The sequence below is a fragment of the Myiozetetes cayanensis genome, unplaced genomic scaffold, assembly GCF_022539395.1.
Source record: "Myiozetetes cayanensis isolate MyiCay16 unplaced genomic scaffold, myiCay2020 scf5-8, whole genome shotgun sequence".
NCBI classification, from domain to species: Eukaryota; Metazoa; Chordata; class Aves; order Passeriformes; family Tyrannidae; genus Myiozetetes; species Myiozetetes cayanensis.
Genome location: NW_026087742.1, coordinates 54,048,412 through 54,069,801, shown reverse-complemented (window position 1 = coordinate 54,069,801; position 21,390 = coordinate 54,048,412). Strand labels below are relative to the sequence as shown.

Sequence of the window (21,390 nt, the reverse complement as noted above, 5' to 3'; positions counted from 1 at the left end):
AGCATAGTGGACAATGCAAAGAGGCATTACATCTGGATCAGGAAATAGAATTTGAAATGGTTATGGAAGAAAAGGTCACTTTGCAAGTTCCCCATGCATTGAGTGTGTGGGTGGAGTTCAAACTACAGCTTAAACTGGAACAGTGGTTTGACACTACTGAAATGGAAAATGTCTTCTGCTTTCTTTGCCTTCTGTCTCTTCTTTGTCCCACAGTCCCTGGCCCTACTCTGCTTCTTCATGCCTCCTTGCTCAGGCTTGAGTGCTCATCTCTTAATAGCCCACAGAGAGCTATAATTGAAAAGCTTTAACAGAAGGGCCCAGTGAATGGAGCAGAATTTTCCATTTGTAAGCAGCAATAGACAGAGGTAACTAGTTTGTAAGTGGCAGAGTGCAGGAGCTGCTCATCTGTGACTTGCAACTGCATCCTAAATATATGTAAGCACAGCATTCAGCAAAGCTTTTCTGTCGATGCATAACTTCTGTCTGGCTCTTCATTGTAATCCACCTATTTGTTGTTCTCAGAAGTTACACAACAAGTGTTCACTGCAAGGTCTGTGTTTAGAAGAAGAGTTTCTAAACAGTTCTTTTGAATGCACTAAAAGAGGTCTTGCACCTGAAATGAAATGAGAAAGCTTTTAATGAAGTATACATTTACTCTGCTCTAATATTGTTAATTTTAAGAGTAAATTGGTTGTTAAAGTATTTTAGATGCTGGATTTAGAACTATATTCTGCAGCTTTGAAATCCATCAATTTTTTTATGTGAAAGCAAGCTGGTAGTCACTTGGCAGGACTGAAGTTACTTGCGAGATTCACTAAGCTCAGCTAATCAAGTATGGTGGTGGTGGTACAAGCTCTTCAGAATATACGGGTCCAAAATAAAAGCACTGGGTGTGCATATATTCCCATGTCACCCTTGTTTAGTTCTTGCCTGTCTTATGAGATGGAACAAAAAATCAAAAATAACAGCAGATCTTTATGGCAGAATATTGAGTGGAAGCTGAAATTCTCAATGGCTTATGCTTCCCTGTTCTCTCTTTTTTAAATACCTAAAGAATGCTGACATGCTCCACCCTCTCATGTCACTCTAACCCCATTACTGCAGAAATTTATTTTTGAATTTCATTGCTTGCATTGGGAACCTTTCCCTACTTTTTCCAATGGGTCTGCCAGTTTTTGCTGTCTTTTGCAGTTGTGATTAGTGCTATCATTTGATCTAAGGGTTCATAGTCCTAGGTGGGCATTGTCTAAGTACTAGAATCCCAAGTCCTGGATCCTAGAGTATTGGATAATGAATAATAAGCTGAAGTATGGAGATAAAATTTATAAGTTTTTGGAGCAGTGTACTAATATAAAATCTCTACTGGTAATAGAAGAAGAATGAAAATGCTCTGAGATGTGTGACGACCTTTGCTTTATAAAATTAATCTAGATTTTATACGGATAAGAATAATTTAGAATGAGTCACAAGCAACTGATACATTGAAAGCAAACAGTAAGGGAAATTGGAAAAGTAGAGTTGGTAGCAAGATGTGTGACCTAACTGAATGCAGTTATAATGGAAGAAATGTAGACAGATGAAGTTTTTGGTTGAAGAACAGAAAAAACAAAGAATTGTACATAAGAGATACTAAGTGCAAAGAGGGGATGTTGTTCAAGAAGAGGGATGGCAGTTTTTAGTGTGGGGTGGAGAGATTTTAAAGTAAAATGAGATAAAAATCCTTACAATAGAATTAGGATTTCTTCAAGGAAATAAGGAATTTCCTTAAAATAGAAATAAGGATTAATAGGCTGGGCCTGTTTTGCATGGAGAAGACTGAGAGTGTAGTCTTAGTAATAATATATAAGTATCTGAAGGGAGGGTGCCAAGAAGATGGAGCCAAACTCTTCTTGGTAGTGCCAACCAGTACGACGAGAGGCAATGGGCAGAAACTGATGCACAGGAAGTTCCACCTGAAAATGAGGAAGAACTTCCTTAGTGTGCAGGTGACCATGCACTAGAACAGGTTTCCCAGAGAAGTTGTAGAGTCTCCCTCACTGGAGATATTCAAGAACTGTCTGAACACAATGCTGTGCAATCCTGGTCTAGGATGGCCCTGCTTGAGCAGGAGGTTGGACCAGATGACCCACTGTAGTCCCTTCGAAACTTATCCATTCTTTGATTCTGTGGAAATGAAATGGCAGTAGAGGGTTAAATATCAGCAGTGGTGGATTGAGGGCCGGTGATTAAGAAATGGTGACAGAAAAGAAATTCAATTACTTGTAAAGCAAGAAATGTTTAATAAAGATATGACTTGGCAAATTGTTATTTTGGAGAATATTAGATCCATTTAGGATTAAATGTGAATTAATCCAAGGTAAGACCCAAGAAACAAATGACAATGTGTCATCTGACGTGAAGATGGCAGACTTGAACAAGACATGGTGTAACTGTGTGTGGAGCCACTGAGTGTAGAGTTGAAAGGTGTTCCGTTACTCATTCATTATTATAATTTCCTTCATTTGTCACTGTCATTTCATTCAGAACTTCAAGAAAGTGAATGTAATTTCACATTTCACTCTTGCCTATTGCAGTAAAAATACTTGATTTGGAATACAAGCATCTGAAGCTTTTCATTTTATGTGTAAAGACAACTATACCAAAATAGAAATGTATAAGACAAATTCTCATTTTAATTTGATTTTACTGAGTTCAAAGGATCCACAACATTGACTTCGAGATTTGATGAAGATTTGCTGCTCTAGAAATTTACTCTGATATGCTTGTCCTCAGAAAGAGGTTGGCTATTACAGGTGAGGTGCAATACACTTCACTATTTAATTTCTGTGCTTTTTGAACAAAGACTACCAAGTGTCCAAAGAAAAGATTCATGTCTGATTTGCTACAGTCTCTTAAGAACACCAGTATACATCGCTAAATTTTCAGTCATGTATATATGCCATTTAGTTTTCAAGTTTTGGAGAAATCCAGATACTAAGGACAAGAAAGTTCCCCAGTTTTTTCTTGAAGAATGACTGCTCTTATGTTCGACTGAAGCTTTGAGATAGAATTTTTAAAAGGCTTGCAGTTGCATCTTTCTTTTGGCAATAGAAATTATTTTCAGCTATTCATGTTTCTTAGAGTATGCTGAAAGAGCTAAAGGTATTTAGACCAGTCATCTAGCTTACTATTTTAACATTTTGATCTTAGTGCAGCTTGCATTGTCAGTGACAGGAGATTACCTCATATACTAAGTTGAGTGTTTGTACTAGAGCTAGTAGTATTGCAAACTATATTAGACATCTGCTTCTCTCGTGGGTTTTTGGGTTTTTTTTGTTTGTTTTTTTTGATAATCAGTGTCTCTGAACTTCTTTATGTGAGGGAATTGATAGTGCTAGAAGTGGTAAAAGTACATTGAGAAAACTAAATCTTATGGCAGAATTCTGCTTTTCAGCCTTTGGCTACAGTGAAAATAAAAGAGATAAATCATTTATACTGTATTCAGTTGTGTTAAAAATCTGTTTTCTTCTATAGAAAGACTCTCTGTAGTAAGGCTTAATCTGGAAATATAGCTGTGACCACAGATGTGCCCTGTAAATAGGAGACCTTACCATGAGGAATGTGGTTGTCTGTAACTGTTATTTCAAAAATGCATGTTGATTGATATTGAAGCTAATTCAGAAAGAGGGCTTTCTTGAGTAAGATCTGACTTTTCACAACAGAAGGAAACTTAGGCTGTAGGTTTTTCCTTTCTGTCACTTAGAGTGAAATATTTTACTGCTCTGACTTGCTTATTCTGTTATGTGCATGCTGCACTCTAAGGCAGTTGCTGGGTGTTGGAATTGTTGATGAACTTTTAATGAATCATTCAGTGCTCTTGCTTTGTGCTGCTCTATGTTCCTATGATGTGAATGAAAGGGATTAAGAGTTACATACTCAGTACTTTTTCCCAAAAGCAAATTTCTTCCAGCATGTTCCCACTAGACCTGGTGTCTGCTACAGTGTAGTGTTAAGATATTAAAGAAATGAAAATATAACTGTTTTTCTGAGACACCGTTTGACAATCATACTCATTTTCAGGAACTCCTTTATTTTTCAGCCTGTATTTTTTTTTCTTCTGTTTATGTATGTTATATGTTATAAACTCTTAAGTTCTTAACATTTTTCTCTATCTTTAATGTGCACCACCTTCAAATATTCCACCTGATGGATATTTATCCACTCAGTATTTCTTGACCAAAGTAACTATGTAGTTATTTTATTCTCCTTTGTAAGTCATTCTTCAGTATCTTGATTATTTTGGGGTTTTGGTTGTTTGGTTGTTTTTTTCCTCCTCTGCATTCTATGTAATTTGTCAATATCTTTCTGGTACGGAGATGCCTAGGAGTGAATGCAGTATTGCAAATATGTAATTACCTCTCCTGTCATTATTCAGGGGGTATATTTATTATTGCAATGTATAGAAAATTCTTCTCTAAATTGTTCACTATACTTGTAGGCTTTTTTCATTATTATTGCATCATAGATTTCTATCTGCTGTTTTCAGATCTATGTTTCTAGCATGTATATTGCCAGATGCTGTTTCTTGTATTTCCATTTCCTAATTCTTTTATTTAATTCCACACACATTTGTGAACTCCTGAAAGCTTTCTCTTGCTCTGGCAGGTTATCAAGGTTACTTTGCTTCTTGAGTTTGTTGCCTGTATGACTCTTGGAAAATAATTTTTCTTTAATATGTATGATTTCTTTTTCCCCTCATATATTTAATAACTTCTGCTGCTGCCCTGGGGGATTGAGTTTTGAGATTTTCCAGCTTGTTTTTGTTAGCTTTCCTGGTTTTGAAAAACCCACTCCCATATCTCACTTATTTCATTAAGTGGTCCTCAACACGGAAGCAGCAGTTGCTGTGTGTGCTTGGATTCATCCATACATGTGTATATGTGTGGATGTGTGTATGCATATAACGACTCACATATAATGCATTTCCCAGCTCTTCTGTTTAAAACAATGCTATTTACCTGCAGGAGGACGAAGAAGAAACATATGAGCAAACTCTAGAATTCCGCAGAGGAGGTGATGGTCAGCCGAGACGGTCCACACGACCTACTCAACAATTTTATCAACCCCCCAGAGCTAGAAACTGATGAATAAGGAAAAAAAGGTAAATGTAAGATATTGGCATTTTCTTTATGTGTTTAGATTTCAAGAAAAGCAGGTCTGGATTTTCTCTACCTTTTTTTTTAGGGATATTGGTATATTTATTATAGAAGTAGGATATCTCTTTTCTCTGGATTTTATGGTTTACAAAGAGACTAAATATACCTGTAGGAAGAGGGAGGGCAATAAAAACATTTCAATAAATAGTTTTGCTTTATGTCAAGACTCATGGCAGCTCAGCAAGCTTTTGCCTGATACTTTTTCACCTGAGAGCAGCAGCAAGATTCTCTCATTCACATACGTTGGACCAGCTGCTTTAATGAAATAAGTGGCTGCAGTCCCTGCTCAACTCAGGACTGTCTATCTCTGTCCAAGATCCCATATTCTACTTTTTATGAGCCATTTTTGGGAATAAATGTCCTTTCTGTTGTTTTGCTTGCATGAGAAGGAGAATTTGCAATGCTAAAATATAAAATCTGTGAGTTCACTACTGAATGAGGAGGTACAAGGCCAAAGAATTTTTATCATACTCTGAATCTTGAGGATATACTTGCATCTATACTTTATTAATTACCAGAAATTAAGGGATTATATATCATCCTCAGAAAATATACCTGATACATACATTCAGAAATTTTAAAAGGCCAGCCAGATAAAGCAGTTACAATTACTTTACTAAATAAATCACGTAAACTATACTGCTTTCGTTTTACTTGTTGATTTTCTAAATCCTTAATTTGCAAAGGATTGTATCTTGAATAAAGACAGCTTTGATAAGCCACATGCTATTTGATGTACATCCACAATGTTTCTTTGTCTTGAATATGGCTATTTTTTTTTTTACTTTCTAGCCAGTTTATTTTTACTGATGTCTTTTTTATTCCTTTCCTTCCTACAGTCCTCCACATTCTATTGGTTTAACAGGTGTTGCTTATCTCTGCACCTTTTGATATTTCTGATGTGCAATAACATGATTCTTCTTTTTTGATTATATGCTCAAATACTTTTTTCATTTGGGGCAGTACTGGCAGTGTATGAGCATGCTTTATTTCTGGCTCTTGCCAAGGTGATATTTTTTCTATTTTTGCCTATATAATTTGATTTTCTATTTTAAGTAAGCGTATCATCAATATCAATAAACACGTCAGAGACAGTGTAAAACATGTGTAAGTATTCTTCTCAAGAATGCCAAGCCAGTGGAAGGATTAAAAAAAAAGGTTTATTTCAGATACAAGGACCTCTTCTTAATGATGCTGCACATGCTGGGCCCCCACAGGGAAAAGGCAATGCCCTGCTTTCTCCAAGGCTTTTTGTATCATCTCTCTCTCCTCCCCCACCCTCTCTGGCCTGATGAGGCCTTGTACATTTCTGCAAATGTGTTCACTCTCTGCATAGAAGGGAAAGAGATAGCTTGCTTACAGATTTTCACTGCAACTTTCTCTGAAATGCAGAAGGAAGGAAAACAAAAAACATCTAACCCATTTGAGAAGGCGTTTTACAGTCTTCCTAAGTGAAATTGATGTCTAGCTTTCCATCACAAATTCTTCTGAATTGTACCAATCCCTACAGATAGTTTGTGCAGAAATCATCTGAGTAGAGTTTTGATTGGCACAGTTGGCTCCAAGGAGTGTCAGTGTGATCAGTTGAATGAGACGTGTAGTGTACACAGCAGTCAAAATCAGGGAATTTTTTTACCTTTAGGTAATATTTTTGTTATTTCTCTAATTTTACAATATAAATCTGGAAAACTGTGCTTAGCTTTGGTCAGTTATGAGGGACCAAGGAGAATGATAGTAACTCCGGTATCTTAAGAAGAGTGAATGAATTGTTGGCAAGTAAGGAACGGTCTTTCTAAGGTACAGGTGGTTGTTCCTTGGAGGTGTTTTAAAGATTCTAATGGGATCTTGATTTAAATTGACAGCAGACATGGTATCAAAACCTACCTACTACAGAAAATAAACCATTGCAGCCTTTCCCTTCTACTGAGCTTCTTCAAAAACAAGTGGTTGATGTAATCAGTTCTTCCCTGATTTTAAATGTATGCAGAAAAGTCAAACACAGTCCTTTTCTAAATTGCTTTCAGTTTACCTGGACTTGTACAACAACAATGTAGCTTTAATGTCTTGACATGTAAAAGTTCAGGAATATTGAATGTCAGTTCTTAGAAGTGGGTTTCTCTATGGATTTTGCCTCCTTTTTATTCTTTAGAGCTTTTGAGAGCATGGCATATTGTTCTTATTCCAAGTTTTTGATAACCTGTTAAATGACGACAAGATTTATCAGGGGAAGTTTTAAGGGATCCAGTAAGACATAATTTTACCACAACTTTCCTCTGAGGAATACTTTACCTCTTCAATAGATCATTGATTAATGACACCTTTACTAACTGAAAGGGAGTATCTCTCTATTATATAAAGTAACTTAATGTCTTTTTCCTGAAGAGAGATGGAGAACTCGTGATGATTATTATTTTATATTATAAATTGATAAATTCGGTAGAATTTTAGTGTTGTAGTTCATCACATTTAAAATTCCAAGGTGTCTTGTTCTCAAAGGCAACTTAGACAATACTAAAACTGAAGTTTGCTGGCCATATTTTGTTGAGTATTTAGAGATGTATCAAAGGTGAAGCATAAGGTCCGTACAGTAGATGCATCACTTTATACCCAAAATCTCTTAAGTCTACCTATGTAATCTTACCTCACTTGACAGGAAGGATTTATTAGCAGTGGTGCAGCAGTGAAGTGATGAAGCTGTACTGCCTCCTGGATTATTGTTCAGCACACTCATCCGGATGTTGAATTTGCACATGCGAGTCTTGAATTAGTATTACCAAATAATCAGTTAAAAAAACAGCAGTGTAATGGGGTTTTAAGTGTGAGAAAGTTTAAGTTTTTAAAATTCTGAGATTTTTTTAGAAGTGGAGTTTGGATCCATGTGGCTGTTCTGTCTGGGGAAGAGAAATCTGCAGAGGGCCCTTAATGTGGCATTTTGGTACTTAAAAGGGGGCTTATAAAAAAGATTGAGGCAGAGACTTTGTAGTAGGGCCTTTTGTGATAGGATATTGGTGGTGGTTTTAAACTAAAAGAGGGTAAATTCAAACTAGATTCAAGGCAGAAAATTGTTTTGATGAGAATGGTGAAACAGTGGAATAGGTTCCCCAGAGAGCTAGTGGATGCTCCATCCTTGGAAACATTCAAAGTCAGGCTGGAAGGCGCTCTGAGCAACCCGGTATAGTTAAAGATGTCCATGGTCATTACAGGGAGGTTGGACTAGATGACTTTTAGAGGTCCCTTCCAACCCAAACTATTCTATGATTCTAACCTTCTGAAGAGGTGTTTGCCACAATGTTACAGGCTTTGGGTATTAAGAACAATTGCTGCAAACTTGCAGGAGGTCTTGACCTGGTAATTTTTGTGACGACAGAGAATGCGAGTAGACATGTTAAGGTGAAATAACAGAAGTATGGGGTAGTCGGTATCTCACTGTGGTTACAGTTGACCTATAAATTATCCTTTTGTGAGTGGAGATAAACTATCCTTAGTGTGAGGTGGAGAATGCTAACTCAGAATTTTATCAGAGGGAATTTTGTGCGGGTGTGAGTCAAATACTAGCTTTAACAGGTCTGTAAAATAAGGTATTCCTCCTAGAGAGTCAAGATATAAGAATTAAAATCTAACAATAATAAAAATACATCCTGAGGTTATACTTTCTGTATAGAATGTCATGATAGTCTGAAAATGAAGAGGAATAAGTAATCAGAAATGAATGTTTTGAAGGATTGTGGCTTTTGGAGGAGCTTGAAAGAACCTATGAGTGGGGACCTGTGAGTGCTTGGTCATTATATGTTTCTTGGGTCTTCCTTTGCTCCTTGACAGAATTACTTTACACCTTGTCACACTTGCTATAAAATCTGTATTGAAGTCCTTAACAATGGAGAAACTGTGTTTTTGTGAGGGAGAAGTCATTACCAGAAAGTGTTCTTTGTACTAGACCAGTGATATTTTATTGCACTGAAGTGCAGCCTTCTGATTTATTCTTTTAGAGACTTCTGTCTCTAAGTACAGAAAAGCATATATCCAGTCTTTTGGAAGAAGAAAATGAAGTAACAGTAAAATGTGTGTTGCACAAAGAGCCCAGGGATGGGGGGGGGGGTGGTTTCTTGAATGCCATTATTTTTTTATCCTTATCTTATGTATTTTATCTTTTTCATTTAGAAACTTTCTCGGAGTCGGGGGAAATTCACCGGCAGTTCCCAACTTGCTGAAGACTTCTAGAAGAAATTCTGGCTTTTTTCCAGGCAGCAGGATGGAACAAAGAAAGCTCGTGTGAGCAGAATGAATTTGGACCTGACACCACAAGAGACTTTTTTAAAGTTCTTAGTTAAATGAAGCTGAATACTTTTTACACGTGAAAGAGGCAAATTGTCATTGCTGCCATCAATAAAACCACGGTGCACTATTCTATTCTTTGCCTTGTATTCTTTTTACTGAGCCTCCATTGTTAGTTAACATAATAATGTATCATGATTTTTATTAATTTTGAACTGGTTTTGGTTCTAATATTGCTTCTAGTAAAGTAAAATTAAAACTTATATTTTCTCAAAAGATGACAGGATTGGGCATTTAATTTAGATTTTTGGCTAGCATTAGTAAACATTTTAAAAATGTTTTGGCTAATTATTGTACAGTAAAATTCTGAATAGGTTTTGACTGGGTTTTCTGTGGTTTTTTTTTTCCAAAGTTGCTGAAGGCCAAATTACAGATTTGCCTATTATGTTTTTCATGTGACCAGAGGGTCAAAGGGGAGAAAAGAAAAAAACATCAGTTTCAATAGTCTTTTTCTAAATAATTTTAGGTAAGCATTTTATTTTTAGGAATATTTATATTACAGAAATAGAAACATTTCTAAGAGGTACAGAAAAATCATTTAAACAAAAAATGCCTAAAGATGCACGACCATGTTAAGCATAACTGTGTATACATGCACACATATGCAATAGTAGGTACTTTCTTGCAGCTTTAAACTCTGCTTTTATTGCTTCATATTACTAGAATTTTTCTGTTGTCATTGATGCTTGAAAGAATCTTATGTCAAGCTACTTTTCATTCTAAGCTGTATCTTTGAATCTTATGTGATTATGACAAATAGTTGAAATTTCACTATATCTGAGAAGCACTCAAAATCTATGTAACATGCAAATCCCTTCTAAGCTTTATTCTGATCACTTGATTAAGACTGAAATAGCACTTGTGTTTTGAGGTAGTTTTGTAAAGATAGAATTATACTTGAGAGATGTATTGATGGTATAAGTTGTACAATTAATTCTACTGAATTTCTCTCTGAGTGCTCACACAAAACTCTGTTTGAATAGAACTTTGCTTATTTGGATGATATGAACTTTTATATTGAGGATGTAATTGAATGTACCTGCAGTACAGAATTTGGATTTCTGTCTGAATGCAGTCACATCTTAACCCATCAAGTAAATGTTTTCAGAATAGTAAGAAACCAAATGTTTTGCTGCCTTAATGCTTATCAAGCAGCTTCTTTATAATTATGATGCAACTCACCAATTATTCTAAAGAATTTTGGAAGTTAAAACATGAGCTATACAACATTGAAGTTCTTCACTTTTAACTGACACACAACAAATTTTATGAAGTCTGTTAGATTTAAGTTAGGAACCACTTTCCAAATACTATGAATCATCCTGATCGGTTCTGCTAAATTGTACCAGCAAATAAATAAACTCTAGATCTAATACGTTGGATGTTGGATGCTTTACTTCCAGTATTATTGCTAAGACCAGTGACAGCAACTATTCAGCTTCATAAAAAAATGCAACATTGTTTTAAAAACCAGTTTTGATTTTTCTTTGCAAATGGGATGTGCATTAAACAAGGTCTTACAGGTTTTCAGAATTTTGTATTAAAATCTGATTGAAGTCATGTTTCTATTTAAAATTCTCTTTTGGTCTAACATCTGATACATATCCATATGTATATATATATTTTAACATAGCTTTTTCTTTTGTCAGTAACAGGTACGTTTTTTGTCTTTGGCGACAACTGTCGCCAGGATCACTTGTCAAGGATCACTTTGAGGATCGCTTGTCAAGGTCACTCTCCAAGAGACATGGCTGGAATTGTCTCTGCAAAATCTCTCTGTAATGACTTGAGCCTTATGGAAATTGAACTTTTTGGGGATATGGCATTTCAAGACAGTATTAATAGCACTTGTTTTCCTTGGATGTCAAAATGTTGATATCACAGGAAGGACAAATCTTATCTGTGAGATGTACTTGGCATTAAATATATAAAGATTGAGCTTGAGGTAAATCTGAAGACACATTTGCAAGAGAACTCCCAAACGACTAAGCTAGCTAAAGAATCCTGCAGTGTAGGGTGTACTGTCCCTTTCTAGCATTATGGTTGGAGGGAATTTGATACAGAAAAGTCACCAGTGCTTTTATGCATAAGCAAGAGCACATAGCTTGGAATGATTCTCTGTAGATGCTTTTTTGAAGAAGGATCCTAGTGCAACTGTCCTTTCATCACATCACTTAATCTAACCCCAGTAAAATACTGTAACTTTCTTGAGAGCTATGTAAGCTTGAAGAATGGCTAATTGCACAGTTAGGCTCAGTTTAGCTTTTTGTTTGCTATACAATTATTGGGGTATATTCTTGGGTTTTTTCCCCTTATTTTTTGTTTGTTTTTGTTTATTTGTGTGTGTGTGTGTGGTTTTTTTCTTTCTGAAACGCTTTAGAGCAACTTATTGCAGGAGAGTAGCAATTATCTAAACTTTGGAAGGTACTCCAAACATATAGGCACTGACCCTCTCATAGAATAATATGCGTGTGAAAAGCTTTGTGTAACAGTGGCATCCTTCAAAGCAATGGTAAAGACTCATAATTACTCTTATTTTTCAGTATTTACTTTATGTAATTTGCTTATATTGGCTTGTTTTACCTTTAAACTGCAATTCTGTTTTGAGAATGTTTCAAAGTATTTTAAAAGCTAAAGATAGAAATTACATCAATACTTAATTTTCCTTCAAAATTGAGAGGCCATAAAAGTCAGTTTCCATGCAAACACATGGCTGTTGATGGACATAATTATATTCTGCAAATTGCAGTGGTATGAGTGAAACCATAATCTAGTGTATATTAAAAATAAATCTTACATATGCTCAAATAAACAGGAACTGTGAGAGGGCAAATAATTAAGTGTATAATAGCAACACAAAGCACTATAGATGGTCTAAACAAACTTCTGCAGCTGCTTCTAAGGGAAATGTTTGTAGTCATTTTATAGTGCCTTGTCATTTTTCCTGCAGCTTATCTATTTTTATCCTATGCATAGGTAAGTGTTGTGCAGAAGATAATAATGCAATTTTCAGGCAGCTTAGTTTGTCCTAAGTTCTTGAATGCTTTGCTTTGCTTTTGTACCATGCATTTCTAAACTGCAAAAGTTAAAGAACATAAATAGTATTTTATATTTGTTTATAGTTGAAATAGTCTTAACCCCAGGTATATTTAGTTAGTCATTAGATAATGGCTATCCCTCTGCTAAAACAGCTGTAATCTAACTTGACTGTGCACAGATTTAAGTCTCAGCCTAACTCTACTTGTGCTGAATATTCTTCTGTAGCTTTTTATTACAGGAACTTACTTTCTTTACAATACTGATAAAATGGAAAAGCAGAATAAATAGGGAATGCTTGTCATTTTGACATGCTACAAATGAAACAGTGTTTTTTGTACTGGGGGACTAGAATAGCATATACAAAGTTGATGTTCCATGTGCTATTTGAATGTAAAATAGCTTCCTTCAAAATAGATATTTTTTAAGTTTTTACCCCACTGCTAATTAAAAAATATTTGAACCCAGTGTGATTCATGGGATAAGACAGATGATCTGCTTTGACATTTCACTGCTCTTGCCATATCAGTCTTATGATCAAATGCTCCCAATAATAGATATCCTTGATGGCCAGGTACTAAATGTAGTTTTTACTCCAATTTATTGGATCAAAATGTATAACAAAACTTGATTAAACGTTGTACACAGCAAAGATGAGATATGTCATGCTGACTTCAATCACAAGCAGAAGCTACAGCTAAGTTTCCATGTACTACAGCTGCAGAAATGATAATAGAATTTAGTTGTGCTGCTCCATTTTATTTAACTGTTTAAACTTTGAACTCTCATTTTCAAAAGGAAATAAAAGAAATTCTTACTGCTGTACATAAACCATTGAAAATGTGACTGAGTTTCAAATGAGAAGCTGATGCCTATTGCATCTTCAGAAAGAAACAGAAAGTTAAAATTGTTGTGAAATGCAAAACCTTACCATGTACATCAGCTGAGAACATTTATGTTCTATGGATATGGAATCTGGCTTTTTTTTTCCAAAATGTTGAAGATCTGACTAATTCTGATACAGAATAGTTGTATTTGAAAACAATTTATCCCAGCATTTCATTCAGTCTCGGTACCCTGTGAGGATGGTACAGAGGCTTTCATGTCTCTGGCACTCTCTCACAGCACTTTACAAGAAGCCAGGCAACAATTGGGAGTATCAGATGAATGTTGATAGAGAGGTTAAGATACTGATACTGGTTTATGAGTACCTCCAAACTTAATTTGAGAAGCTGTACTCTATACCTGAAAGATATGAAAGAAGCTGTGACACTCTGGTTAAATAGTTGTTGAAGGTGAATGCTGTGTCATTAATGTGTTGCAAAGTGCAGTTGTGCGTACTGGAACAAGGACAAGACAGGTGAAAAAAATACCTGTGTAAATGATGATATGGTAATAATTTTTCCAAATAAAGTATGCCATCCTGCAAAGTACTCAGCATCCTGAAATGCTGATACTAATGGGTAGAATGCACAGTATTTATAGGAAATACCTCAAATTTAAGATGCTTTAAATGTCATCCATATCAGCACCATTTGTTTGACTTGACTATTTTGCACTAATATGATTAGCTTGATGCAGATGTTAAGAAGGCATATGACACTGTTTGCCTGAGGGGTAGGTGAGATGCTGTTATTTTCCAGTAAGCCAATATAACTAGTCTGCCACTGGATTATTTGTTTTCTCTTTTCATTGGTGGTTAGAAGTAACAGTGGCTATGAGTTATTGTTCCCATGATATGTTTGGAGGCCACTCTTTTAGTAAGAGCAGACCATATAGGCTCCTATGGAGGATTTGTGGGTCATATGCTAAAGCCCAGCCAATCTGTATAACTGAATTTATATCCTCGTCTGACCGAAATATTGAAGTGTCCTCCTGTAATTTTTGTACCTCCTACAGTGGAGAAAACATTAATGAATGATGAGTCACACTGTTTCTTTGTTTCGTACAGTCAGGCTTGTTTGGGCAACAAGTGCCCATGGAGTCATCCACGTGTCTCTCAAGAAAATGTGTGTCTGAATTGTTTGGCCCACAATGTTCAGTTGGGGCATTTCTCTTCTGCAGTCTGTAAACTGTTGACCGCTGCATTAGTAATTTTTGTCACTTTTCCCTGGGTGATGTAACACCTAAAATTTAAAGCCAGTGTAATACAGAATAATAAGGATATTTTGGGTTGGGTTTGGTATGTTGTTTTTTCCTGGTTAAAAAAAAAAAATCTACTTTGAAATAGGATAAATAATCTGGTTCGAGGTGGACTGGGCAGGCGTAATACTACTGTGTACTTTTGTCTCAGATCCTTTCATCAAAGTCTGCTTATCAGTGCTACTTTGCATTTTAATATATTTTTAAGGCAGTTTTGACTTTGATGTAGACTTTTATCCAGATATTTCTTCAGCATAGCAAATAGCACTCTCCTGAGTCCTCTGCATACAAGGTCTTCATTAATTTTTTCTGTGGACATTGATTAACTTATTCCTTTGATAAAGTTCCTTAGCTCTTGAAAGCACTTAGCTCTAATTCCCTATTACTTCTATTACCAGATTGTTCCAGAATTTAATTCATCAGAAGGCTAAAAATCTAATTACAGTCGAAACATACTCAATTATACACACCTGTGCTTGTGACACTGTTGACCTTCACTTTAAAGAACTCTCATCTGACCCTTGAGGTATTTTTTCTAAACTGTGCTGAAAGAAAAATATTCTGTGAATCATGTCCATTAATCATTTAGGATGTGGTAGCATGCTGTCACAGGAGATTCTATGACTCACATGGTCCTTCGTGCTTATGTTGTGTACAGTAGTATCTCTTTAGTTGTGTATGTCTTTATTGAATTGATTACTTCTTTAAACTTGTCATTTTGCATACCTTTCTTCTAGTGGTCGGGGAAAAAGACTGTGGTTACAGAACAGGTTAGATGGGACCTCAGGAAGTGTATCTCTAGGTCAACCTCCTATCAAAACAGAGTCAATTATGAGATCAAATAAGGTTGCTGAGGGCTTTTGTCCTCTCAGGTCTTGAAAAGAATCAGGGATGCAGATACATAACCTTTTTGTGCAACCTGCTCCAATGTTTAATTCGCTGTCCCTGTGGGGCAGAAAGCCTTTCCTTTACATACAGTCTGAATCTGTCCTGCTTCAGTGTGTGGTGGTTGTCTTTTGTCTTCCTGCCCTGCACCATTATCTTGATAAATCACCCTATGTGAATAGGGACCACTGCAGTAGCCCCCAACTGAACTCATTCCAATTTACTGGTGTCTTCCTTGTATTGGCAAACCCAAAACTGTATGTGATATTCTAGTGGGGTCTAATGAGACATGAGTAAAGGAGAATGATAATTTGCCTTGATTTACTGTCTGTGCTTCTCTTGATATAGCCTAAATTACTGTTGGCCTTCCTTGCTGCCAGAGCATATCATTGACTGACGTTCAATTTACTGTCTACCAACATCCACAGGTCTTTCTTCAAAGAGCTGTCACCCTACCAGTCAGTCCCTAGTTTGTAGCATTACAAGGGTTCTTCCTTCCAAGGTGTTGAAATTTTTATGTCCTTTTTTCAATGAGGTTCCTGTCAGCCCATTTCTCCAGCCTGTCTCTGTCCATCGAACTAGTAACCCTGCCTTCAAGCATATCACTTTGTTCTCCTTTCAGCCTGCCTCGAGTTTGGTATTCTTGCAAACTTTGTAAGGAACCAGTTCACTGCCTCTGTCAGGTCACTGATAAAGATGCTAAACAGGACAGATTCCAGGGTAGTCCCCTATGGTACTCCCGTTGTTACTGGCGTCCAGGCCAGTAGATTTGTTGGCCTTCTGCCGATACAAAGTATCAGCACTCAGTGACTGCTTTGTTCTTGAATCATCTTTTATCTCCTTAATCACCATGGAGCACAAAGGAACATTGTAGGACAAAGATTAGTTGATATAATAACAAGAGGTAATTATTCCAGTGGCTGGGGGCTCAGACACTAATAACCTGTGCTACAGAAGGCAAGTGAAACCTTCGCTCAATAAGAGAGATTTGCAGTAGGACTGTGTGGCAGGGAGTACCTGTTACTGCAGCATACCATGAGGTATGTACTGTTCTAATTACAATGTTTATGCTTTTTTTCCCCCAATCTTACAATGTCTCATCTTCTTGTAAAATATTAGGAATATCCACACCCAGGCTATTTTAAAAATAATTTCAAGTAAGCAGAGATAAGGATATAACTGTGATGGAAAGAATGACTTGGATTGTTCAGTCTCTAAGCCTGGCTGATCTAATGCTGCTACTGTGAATTTAATATATTTCTAAAATAATTTGACTCATACTCCTTGTATGCTAGGTGATTGTTGCTCAACAGAACAGAACAGTGCTCTGCTAGCAAATATTGGAGGATTGTGTCAACCTGCTGATGTTTCTTAACAAGGTGTTGACCTGATTGGTTGTTAAACTCCACCTGGAATATAAAGATAGGCAAAGAGTGAGCACACCCACCACAAAACTCAGACAGTAGCAACTGAGCCTAGGGTAGAAGAGGTTACTTATTCTTTTGTTGATATTGCCAGTATGAAGCAATTTTTTTAATCTTTAATATGCTCTTTGAAATGAAGTAGGGCAGGGAAGACATCCACTGACAGTGATATGTGATATGGAAGGACCCAGAAGCAAAGTACTCTAATGCTGTCAGAGGAAAATCTCTCTGCTAGCTACTTGTGTTTCCAATGGGGAATAGAAATGAGTGTCTTGGACAATGTCAGGAGCAGGGGTAGCTTTGGGCACAAGATTAACAAAGTCTGATGAGCATTGACTTGGCAGCAGAGAAGCTGGGCTAATGTGTCTATTCCCAGCAGTGGGACCTGAGGAACAGGGAGATCCAAACTGCCTCCTAAGAAAGTTAAAACTGTACAAATCATAAGGGTAGGCATATCGTGAAGTGCCCATTTAATGAAAAATAAATGCTCATTTCCTTCAGGACTTGCTCTCGAATGGATATGTTTTATTGCTAGCAGTTACTAGCAGGAACTGTAACATATATCTGTTTGTCCCGTAAAACTTGGAATAGACTCTGTTGGTCACAGAGTAGCCTGGAAGATTGGAATATCTTATTTTTTATTGTTCACCACATCACTTTAAGTATGTCTCTTCCTCTGTATTTTCCTGTGGACTGGAGAATTAAAGCATCACCTCAGGATTTATGCGAGAATAAATTTTTAAGAGCCTACATTTATTGAGCCTTTTTTGGTCCAGTTCCTCCAGCTGCTTATTTGAATGTACCAAACATAAAAGTTGTTAGCATATTTAAAACTTTACTTTGCATGGAGATTTATACTGTGCATTCGTTTATTATGAGCTATGATGTGCTGTGAAGATAAATAACCCAAAATATGATCTGCAAGTCTGATCTGAACATCTCTATGTGTTTAATTGAAGGAATTATTGGAGAAGAGACCTCAGCTGTGCTTGGCAAATTCAAAAAGTACTTCCAATTTATCTAATGCCAAGTAATACGAAATGAACAAGATCAAATTATAATGCTGTGGTTCACTGAGCATGTTTAATTAAGATCACTGTTCGTTCACCTAAGACCTGTCATTTAATATTTACATTGTTAGAGAAATGCATGACTCTGAACCTAGTGGTGCTTACCTTTTGAAGGAAGAGCTATTTATAGAACACAGTTCTTTATTAATATCTTAGCACAGGTAAACCTGGACCTAGGATACGTTGAAATATGTTCTCTGCCTAATAACTAGATCGTATGATAGCACATTTTTTCCTTTCTGAGTAATTATACTAGTATAAATTCTCCTATTGCAAAGATTATGATAATTTAGAGTTGTTCCCTTTCCTTTATGGAAACTGATTACAGTAGTATAAACACTATGACTGTGCCAGTGTAGCCAAAGCAGAGTGATTTTTATTTGTATCCTTGTGACGTGTCCATGTCCTCTGTCATACGAGAACCTTGACCTGCTCTTGAGAACATGGATGATAATGAAAAGTGCTGGCTCACCAGCCTCAGGGAGCATTAGAAGATACCCAGCCGCAGGTGGTGGGTATGACTGCCTCTGCCCTGTGGGAAGACAAGGCTCTGTGCTACTATACAACACAGACAGTGTGAATGAGGATCATAATCTCTCCCTTCTTCCTTATTCCTTTTGAATACCCGGATTGCTATGTCAGAGTGCTAAAGACTTTTTTTTGTAGTGCAGGAAAATTACTGTATTGGAAGATCTATATGGTGTGATAGAAAAACGTACCAAAAGACGAATGTCACAACTGCAAATAAGTGTCTGTCTCAAAAACAGGTACAATGTTGAAATCATCACTTCTTACATTACAATAAAACTTTTACTTTCAGAAATGACATTTACTTGGTTTTTTGGGGTTCTAGCACCAGTTTTAACTCTGATTTTGCTCTGGTTTCATACCTTTGTTGTGAATTGTGGCTTCTCTGATATTCTGTTAGGATAATTCTGGTATTTACTATGGTTTATAGGATGTTTTTCTTTTCTAGGGAATAAGATTTCTCTGCATGCTGATATCCCTCAATGTCAGGCTTAAATATGTTAAAGGTAGAAGAATTTTTTTTGTCCAGGATATACAAAAATATGAATTAGAGATTTTCTTATCCATATAGTAGAAAAATAGGGCTTCATTCTGAAAAGAAATCTGAATGGCTTTTGTACTGCTCAACTTAAGAGATGTCAGCGTCAATCACAGGAAGCTCACAGAATTTGTATGTTGAGCTTGATTAGTGCAGAGCTCACATTTCTATGATGCAGTAAGAAATTGATAACTTTTTTCCCTAAAGCAAGCAAACAAACAAATAAACCCTCCAAAACCCAAAATGAAACCAAACCAATTTTCTTCACTGTCCTTTTGTGGCTTCTCCTTGCCTTTTAGACTTTTAAAATATATGTTGTAATAAAACATTTGAAAGTACCTTTCTCTTTGTACTGTGCTCAAAACACAGTGAAAAAGTGTCACTGATTATGAATGTTGACAGATTCCCTATATAAACTTATAAAAACGAAAATATTTTACCTCTGATCTTTTATTTACAAAATAAAATTGCTGCTCATATGAGAAGCATCTGTATGACAATTTATTTTAAATACTTAATTATGAAGTGCTTAATCTAAACATACAAAATTCCTTTATTTTTCCCTGAGATACATGGAAAAATTAACAAAATGCTGCTCATTCTAGTCCATGTTTTGTGGAGTAGAAGAAAGGGATAATCATGTTGATTTGGACAGAAAGCACTTGTAATTGGGCAGATACATAGATTTTGTCTCAAACTCCTCCACACAGTATGCTTCACTCTTCCATCTTTGAGGGAAGGGGAATTAATAGACTTTCTGAAGTCAGTAAAAATTTATCCTAATTCTTCACTGATATTGACACTAAGAATTTCTAATCTTCTGTCTGATGTGTGTTCTTCAAAGTGCTTATGCCGATTACTTGGATTTTCAGCACCTCTTGACAGAGCTTTGTTATTCTCTGGTAATTACTTTGAGAAACATACAGGCAGTCTTTCAAACTGAATCCCTCCAGTTCTAAATGAAAAATGTCTAAATTGAAGTTTTTCGGATTGTGCAGAAATTTAAGAATACAGCTTGTTCATTAGGGATAGTTTCAAGCAGATGCTACTTACAGAGACGGAGAAGAATATGTCTGACAGCTGCAATTTCCTTTATACCTCAGATGATTTGTTTTTGTAATGGCTCTCACTTCTAGAAGAAACTTCATTGAAATAGAAATACAAAAACATGGAAAAAATCCAATTGGATTCATTTCCAATTTCAGTTATGTTTGTCTTCATTAATAAATGCAATATATTACACCTCTGTCCATACTGGCTAAAACTGCACTGTGTTATGTTTCAACCAGGAATGTCCATGGTGCAGTCTGTAGCCTTTGTGTGCTTGTGCCTGTTACTGTTTTAGAAAGCTCCTACCAAATCCTGGTAGTCTGTGGTTTATGGTTTATCTAAAAGTAGTCATTTGTGCTTGCTGCATCAGTTAAAATACAGTAGTTGTCTTTTTTAGTTGGTTTTTTTTCAAAGACATTTTGTGTCCTTTGCTGTCATTAATGAGCAGATTGTTGTTGATTAACAGACCTGAATTTCGTAAGCAAATTTAACAGTTTCATTGCAAATGTGAGTTGGAATCACTAATCTACAGAGCATGACAACACAACTACCTTGAGGGCCATCCTTTCTTCCCCTCTACCTTCCATCCCAGGGGTAGAAAATTAGCAGTGCAAGCGAGCGGTTTAGATATTCCTGACAACAAAGAAACAATCCTCAAAGCATCCACATGGAGCTTATTTATTGAAGAGTGTATAAATTTGGGGAGAAGAGCCTGACTTTTCATTGGGAAATTTTAGCATAAGTTGATCTTGACAGAGTGAAGTGCTTGAACTTTTACAACACAGATCTGTGAATTTCCAGGCAGAAGAAGCTCTAGCAATGTGGTTCATGTTGGCTGTTGAGCCAGGCATGATAGAAGTACATGGTGGATTGTGACTCCTGCTCTTGGCACAGCCCTTACCATGGGAACCCAACAGTGGATTGTGTTTGGAGGCTGTACCTTCCTTAGCCCTTCCCGTTGTGGGGGAGAATGTCCTGGTGGATGTCCACGAGGTGGGAAAGTGAAGAGGAAGCAGTGGAGGCTAATTAGCTGTACAGCATGGACTCCCAAAGTGATGTACCTTACTGTGAAGAGCAAGACTGTAGTTGTGGGCAGTAATGGACAAAACGGTGAATAAATACATGGAATGTCTTTAGGTCCAGCTGAGGTGTATAATACTGCTTTGAGGTCTCAGTTTGAGTGGACATAT

At 36.4% G+C, this 21,390-nt stretch overlaps 1 protein-coding gene across 1 annotated transcript in view; it reads left to right on the top strand.

The window, feature by feature from the left end:
* TDRD3 (tudor domain containing 3) overlaps window positions 1–9,602 on the top strand; it is a 99,583-nt gene extending 89,981 nt beyond the window's left edge. Inside the window, exons 13-14 of the mRNA XM_050333989.1 lie at window positions 5,004–5,140; window positions 9,354–9,602. Of these exons, the coding sequence (XP_050189946.1) occupies window positions 5,004–5,123 (120 nt within the window). The 3' untranslated portion in view covers window positions 5,124–5,140; window positions 9,354–9,602. The remainder of the gene's footprint in view (window positions 1–5,003; window positions 5,141–9,353) is intronic.
* Window positions 9,603–21,390: the final 11,788 nt, after the last annotated feature.